This window comes from Rhineura floridana, chromosome 6, assembly GCF_030035675.1.
Source record: "Rhineura floridana isolate rRhiFlo1 chromosome 6, rRhiFlo1.hap2, whole genome shotgun sequence".
Lineage (NCBI taxonomy): Eukaryota > Metazoa > Chordata > Lepidosauria > Squamata > Rhineuridae > Rhineura > Rhineura floridana.
Genome location: NC_084485.1, coordinates 114,579,502 through 114,587,186, shown reverse-complemented (window position 1 = coordinate 114,587,186; position 7,685 = coordinate 114,579,502). Strand labels below are relative to the sequence as shown.

At 41.9% G+C, this 7,685-nt stretch overlaps 1 protein-coding gene across 1 annotated transcript in view; it reads left to right on the top strand.

Annotated features, from left to right (window-relative positions):
* The first annotated feature begins 248 nt into the window (after positions 1-248).
* LOC133386766 (uricase-like) overlaps positions 249-7,685 on the top strand; it is a 60,661-nt gene continuing 53,224 nt past the window's right edge. The window contains exon 1 of the mRNA XM_061630539.1: positions 249-367. Coding sequence (XP_061486523.1) covers positions 338-367 — 30 coding nt within the window. The 5' untranslated portion in view covers positions 249-337. The remainder of the gene's footprint in view (positions 368-7,685) is intronic.

Here is a 7,685-nt window from a genome sequence, read left to right as displayed (position 1 = left end):
TCTTTATTTCAATCTGGGGTTGCTTTGTCTTTGAAGTCCTGTTACCATTAACATTGATAGTAAACTCTCATTGTTTTAACTGAGAGCAGGATTCACCCATTTGCCTCTCTGCTTCCTTTGTTGTCATAGATACATTCCTTCAATTAAAATTTCAGCCAGAGGCAGAAAAAAATGCGAAGCTAGTGAATTACTTGTGAAATATTTACGTCTACCAGGCCAACCCTTCAATCATTGCTCCACCTAACATATTATGAAGATGACACTTTTTATAAAGCAGCAGTGGCAGCAGTTGTTGTGAGTTGCTATTACTTTCCTGGGCCATCTCCAAGAGGCAAAAATGCAGAAATCTACAGCATATCACCTTACTGTAAGTCTAACTCACTTTAAAAACAAAACAAAATTTTGTGTGATAAGGAAGATTAGCAGGTTACCGATACCTAAGCACAGGCATGTGCTCTTATTCTTCTAAAACATAGTGTGCTAAATGTAGGCAGATTTTACAGTCAGTGTTTGGCTCCTTAAGTGTATATGTAAATGTCAGTGGGAAAAGCTGTGAGGATTATGGGAAATTTGAAACAAAAGGAAAATTCTATTTATGGGAATGAGGCAAGTTCTAAGTAGAAGATGCAATTTCTTCATGTGAAATGTAGACATCAACTTAAAAATGATACGTCATCAAATACACACAATATTTCAGTAGTATATAAAATTCTATGTCCTAGTCTTCAAATGAATGAGGCTTTCATTAGTGGAGTGTTTTGAGTCTCAATTTCCTAAGCTTTTAATCACATACTGCTTATTTGGGAATATTTGCTTTTCAAGTCCCATGGAAGCCTGTGAAATTAAATTCACACTACGGAGGCTTTAATGGATTCTCTAGCTTGTCATCAGTAGTCTCTTGATGAGAATCACACCCTGAGAATTAATGAAATCAGTTTCAATTTCATCTTCTGTGTTATGATGTTTGGATTCTATGCACTGGAGCTGTGGGTACTTTGTTTTGTTTTTTAAATGTTTTTATTGAAAGTTTTAAGCATAATTACCAAGACAACATAAATGAAACTGTAACAAACTGAAATAATGTCTATTGACACATGAAATGAAACAGTATGACAGAGAGTAAAAGGAATCTGCTCTGACCAAATTCATGGGATAGGTACATTCACTGTGTTCATTTTCCAAATAACTTAGGTATTTGACATGTTGGTACCCAAGAATGCATTGATATATCTGACTCTGGTAATTTCAATTGCTAGTTTATTATAATGCAAGATGCTATGAGTAGGAAGGTAATATGTTCTTTACATAAAAGATCCTTCTTTTCATTGTCAAAGATAGTCAAAAGAGAAAGCCTAGAGTGAGTCAGGGAGCATATTTTGATTTCTGTTTTTATGTAGTTTGAAGTAGGGATGGAAGGATCTGTCAGTTTTGGTTCTCTGTTTCTCGTTTTTACAATCTTAAATCCTCATGACAATTCATTCACATTTTGGTGTGAATGTCTCCTAATGAACACAATTTTGTATGCGGCTGTGACTAATGCATACATTTTTGCAAGCAATTTTCCCCAATGTAATACATTTTTGTATGTTATTTGCACTAATGTATTAATTTTTATGCAAACGTTCCTCTGATATATGCATTTTGTAAACATTGGTTGGTTTGAGACCTGCATCATAAAATTCAGAAAAGTGCAAAATGTGAAGGATTGCTGTATTTCAGCTCATATTGTTTCAGGAAAGGCGAATTTGATAATTTGCCTTTAGATGTGATCTGAATCGAATTTCCTCCCCATTCCTAGTTTGGAGTAAACATGTGTTCAAAACTACGCAACTGCCTCATGACTCCTCTGTGTATGATAGAGAGAACTTTTTACTTTATATCCTGATCACTACCAAGGAGGAGGTGGTTTTTAGATGTAATTTTATTTGAGTGGCAATGGGGGCTAATGATAGATATGTCAAGGCATTTTCTCTAATGCTTGCTAAAATAGATGTGTTTGAGCTGTGGCAATTTTCAGCTAACTAATGTTGCCAATTCCCTCCACCTTCAATGCTCGTCAGGTCAATGCTTTTTCAAAAAATAATGTGCATGAGATTTTGATAGGGATGTGTGTGTGGTGTTCAGAAAAAAAGATGACACAGATGGAGTGAACAGAGAGATTTTTCTCCATCTCTCTCACAGTTCTAGTACTCAGGGTCACCAAATGAAGCTGATTGGCAGTAGCTTCAGAATGGACAAATGGGGGTCCTGTATCATACACTCCACATTTAACATATGCTGATGGTCACTACGCACAATTTCTTAAATATAAATTAGGTTAAATCGCTTCACAGAAGATAAGTCTATCATTGGATATTATCCACCGCAGCTCATTGAACTTCCATGTTCAGAGGCAGTACATCTCTGAATATCAGAGGACGGGTGCCTTGTGATGATACATACGTGTGATTGTTATAGCTGCTTATGGTAAATAGTGAGGGATGGATTGCAGTGAGCAAGATGGAATGTTGGTGGATGCTGCATGTGATTGGCTGAGAGAATGGGGAATGGCTGTTTATATTTGAGTGCCTGGCACTTCTAGGTTCATAGGTAGTTAGACAGAATAGGAATAAGGACTTCTTTTGTTATTACATTTATCTACTGTATTAATGATCATCTGTTTGGTTTTCATCATTCCATGCCTGTTGCTCGGTTACTTTATAGAAAGACTGTAACACAATATAACAGTAAAGTTCACACACACAGCCTCATGTTCCTAAGGTGTATTTGGACCTAAGGTAAAGGTCCTGGTGGCAGTGAAGCTAGTGGTGGTTAGAAGATATTGCCTGTTGGGGAGTTGCCTGGGGAGTAAATGCCTGGAAAACTAGAGTATTGTCCTTTAAAGAGAGCAGGGATGCATAAAAGGGGAGGGCCTACATGCCTTGCTTGGACTCTTCTTGGAGGCATCTGGCTGGCAACTGGGGAAACATGATGCTGAAACAGATGATCTGGTCCAGTAGGATTCCTGTTAAGTAGGTGCACTGTGATAAAATTCTAATCATCAGAGAATACCTTTGTTATTTCTACGCTCTCCAAGGCTGCAGTCCTCGGCATGCTTACTCAGGAGAAAGTGTCCTATTGATCTCAAGTGGTAAACATAAGTAAAGATGCTTAGATAGCACACCATATCAGATGAGTGCTTGGCCCTGGCAATTGCAGACACAGCAAAAAGCTGTGGCATTGCTTCTTAGAGACCTTTGTCTGCATTCACTCAAGCATCTCTTTCTTCTTTTCAATATCTTATTCACTGATTATGGCTTTGGTATCATGCACCACCTTCCCCTCCCTGTTTCACTTCAAGATCTCCAGTCAGATATGCTGCTTGGCTTTAAATGGCTGCTGTTCAGCTGCATGACACAGAACAGGTGTTTGACATGTGACTCAAGATTGTGGAAGACAGTAAGGAAGCATGGAAAAGAACTTCCAGGGGTTCCCAAACTGTGGTCCATGAGCTTTATTTAGGTGATCTGTGGACATGTGGTGGGAGAAGGCACTTCCATCACATTAACTATTCATATTGATTTCTTATTATTGTATTTTCATTGATCTTTTTATTTTATATATTGTATTTTACTGGATTACAATTTGAATTCTGTGGGATGCAAATTGTAATACAATAAAATAAAGTATATGAGAAATGAAATAGGCAATGGAAATACAACTAAAAATGATATGCCTGTAGTTTCTAGCCCAGTGCATTACAATTGCATGTTTGTAGTAATAATTTTGAAAATGGTTGACATTGCTTTGCAACTTCTTTTAATCAGTATATAATATGCTCTAGAGTCTAGACTAATTCTGTTTGAATTTGAAGCGCGTGTGCCAGATCTAGGCTCTTAAGCAGATTTCTTTGGGTTGTAGAGGAAAACATATCACAGATAGTAATAAGCTCTAAATCACAGAAATTAATTTGCTGATGTATTGGATTAGGGTTGCAGACACTACTTGTTAGTTTGCCTGAAATATGGTGGAGTCAGACCCTATTGCTGGAGAGGGGTCAAATGCATAGACAAAATTAACCTGTCTCTGATCACAGTGGCAAGAAGTTATCTTCAGATGTGTCTTTTGAGCTACACCTGGGGTTCTTATCCTGGCTTCAGAGGGCCTGAGAACTGGTCACAAACAAGCAAACAAACAAAAAACCAATTTCCAATGCAATAAAATTAATTGTATGCAGGGCCGGTTCTAAAGGGTGGCCAGGTGGGGCACTGGCCCAACGGCCCCTGGAGTTACAGGGGGCCCCTCAGCCACCCCTCCACTCCCCTTCTGTGATCTGCACCCACCTACCTGTCTGTCTTTTACTATTGTTCTTAACGAAGATGGTGGCCGCAGTTTCCCTAAGGTACTGAAGCCCCTGCTGCCATCTCAGTTGATGGCAGAGATGTGCACGTGTAGCACGCATGTGTGCCATCAACAAAGATGGCGGTGGAGGCGTCATCCCCTTAGGGAAACCGTGGCTGCCATCTTCGTTAAGGGCAATGGTAAAAGACAGCAGACAGGTAGGTGGGGGGCCATGGGGGGCTGTGTGTGCATGTACGCACGCATGTGCACACATGCCAGGACCCAGGGCAAGCTGATGCCCAAGGGCCCTGGCATTCCTGGAGCTGGCCCTGATTGTTTGCAAAATTTTGTGTTTATGTGCATTTTTCTGGGGAGGGGGTCAGACCCTCAAAGGGGTCGGTGGCCCAAATAAAGTTAAGAACCACCGAGGCTACATGTTCAATTCACATTTTACTTAGATCCACATTTTGCTTAGATTAGTGAGGCACGAGGAAGCAAGAATTCTGCCAGACCCACCTTGCCCCACCACATACAGTTATGGAAAGGATGCACTGGGCCTGAAACACACTGCACAATACACATGAGTGCTACCTTCAGAACTTTACTCCTCTTTGTTTATACTTTGCCATTGCCCTAATTTAGTTGGAGCTGGGGTGGCCAAGTTGCAATAGGAGAGCAGAAATTTATTTATTTATTTATTGCATTTGTATACTGCCCCATAGCTGAAGCTCTCTGAGTGGTCTACAACAATTAAAAACATTAAAAACAAATATACAAATTTAAAAACACATTTTTAAAAAAGCAATTTCAAAACACACGCTAAAATGCCTGGGAGAAGACCCTGCTGTTCTCTGCAGTAGGGTATACATTCCCTGGGTTGTCTCCTGAGAACCTTAGCTTGGGTCAACCTAACCTGACTAAAGAGCTTCTTTCCCCCAAGGTCCTTTACTGAATCTTCAAAGGAAGAAGTTAGCCATTTGTGAGTGCTACTTTTCGGTCTCTAGCTACGACCTACAAATAGGTGCAGCACGTGGGACAGCTCCATGAAAGTTTGGACTCAAACCTGGAACGGATTCACTGCTCCTCTGACATTGGAGCCACTAGTCTCCACTGCTCTGAGCAGCTTACAAGTTTAAAATCAACGAAATACAATCAAAATTCAAAATGATCAATAAAAAAATGTCCAGGAGCAAAATTCAGCATCAGTCTTCCTTTCTGCAAGGGGAGGGTAGTCTATTGGCACCAATAGGGCACTACCCCCACCAACCTCAGTGTGTCCTCACCCACCCCCTACCTGCCTGTCTTCTTACAACCAGTTCAAGGGGTTGCACTGCCTGTTAGCTTCTTCCTCCTTATTCAGCGTTTCCCTTTGTAGAATTCAGCAGGGAGGAGGATGGGGACAAAAATGGAACCAGATGGCTCCATCAGTCATTGGCTCTGCTTCCACCTACTGTTGGTCTCCCTGCAATCTGCTCTGCCAGTCCCAATGGGCACCAGCCCCCACTGCTTCCAGCTAACACAGCACTCTTTCCCGGGACTAAGAAGAGCTTTATGGTGGTGTTGCAGATGCCTTTCACAACACTGAATGTCAAGGAAAGTGCTTAGCAGTGAGTGAGAGGAGTGAGGTGCAGTCAGAGGAGGGGAGACAACTCTCATTCCAATCTTCCCCCATTATCCCCAGGCACCTCTTTGCATTCAGCTTCCTGTCCTGCACCTGTGCAGTCTCCATGAGCGTGTATCGAATCTGGTTTGGACCCAAGTGGAACAGAATGAGCATTTGTCAAGTGACAGCATAAGAGGGTTAAATACTGCCCCTAAGATATCTACTCCCAGGCCATTCTTGGGCTTGAACATCAGAATCCAGGCACAGATCTTCAATTCCTGTCCAGGTACTGTCCCGGTGAAAAAAGAGGCAGGTGCAGGGGTGTAGTCATCCAGAGTCTCAGGAGGTCTTAGGCCACTTACATTTTGGGGAGCAGGGTCCCAGCAGGGTCCCTATGTCTTCAGCATACTATGAGATAATCAGCGTGGAAGGGGAGTGTGTTAGCCACTGAGAAGAGTGTTCTAACATGCTTCAGTGCCCTTTCCTACTGATTGGAGGCAATCAGAGTGAAAGGAGATGAGCCAGCCATTGAGAAGACTCTTCTTAGCAGTTAAGATCCTCCCCTTTCATGCTTATTGGCTCCCAGGGATATCTGTTGCTGTGGGAGAAGACATTAGCAAGGATCTCATTCTCAACCCAGCAGCAAAAAAAGGAGGAGGGGGTGTGGTTGTGACTATCATGAAGGGACCCTTCACTTCTGAATTTGCCACTACACTACTGCACAGGTGGCTATTCTAATGTGTTGGGACTTTTTAAATGGGAGCATTCATATGCTCAGAACCCTCCTTGTGGCTACTTTGAGCTGGTTTAGCCCAGCAGCAAATGCCTCAAATGGTCCTGCTGATTGTACAAGCTTAGCTTTCAGAGGGCAGCCACAAGGACTTATCCTCAGATTTACAGTTCTTGGTGTCACATCCACACGATGCATTTAAAGCACCCTTATACCATTGTCACAGTCATGGAGAAACCTGCAAACTATAGTTTGTTCAGGGTGCTAGGAATTGTAGCTCCGTGAGGTTAGTACCCTTAGCAAACTACAGTTCCCAGGATTCTTTGAGGGAAGTCATGATGACTGTTAAAGTGGTATAAGAAGTTAGTCACTCTTCTCTACACTAAAAATAAACTTTCAGCTCAAAAAGTTCCTTATATATTCTCTGCTCTAGCTTTCATATTTCTGAGAGTGAAACAGGAAGTCTTTGCTCAATTCTTGTAGTTACTGAGTATCCTCCCCCCCCCCAAAAAAGTGGAGATATTGTTAAGAGGAAGTGAATCGTTCTTCATGCATGTCAGGATCCCTCCTGCTGCCACAACCTGTCAGGTCCCACCTTGTGTACCCCAGCTCTGGTCACCACCCGTCAGGATCCTGGTTTTTATTTGTTGTCCCACCGGCTCTAGCACAGATCTTGCAAGATCCCACTGCTAGGCAGCACCACCAGCCACTCCCTATTTCACAATATTGCCTTGAGACTTTGCCTTAGTCTCCTTCTGGCTTATTGCTACTTTGTGTCTGGGTGCACTTGCAGGCCACAAACCCCCTGTATCTTTGTGTCTATAAAGCATACAGCCCTGGGTTACTCTGGATACTTGATGATGTTACACTATCTCTTCACTGCTGCCACCATTTGATACTGTTTCTCCACCTTGGTAAATACCCTGCCCACTCTTCTGGTCTGTGAAAGCCCCAGCCAAGGATCAGGCTTTTGGTAAACCAAGAAAATATTTATTTATAAACACCAGGAAATAACAAGATTACTTAAGGTAT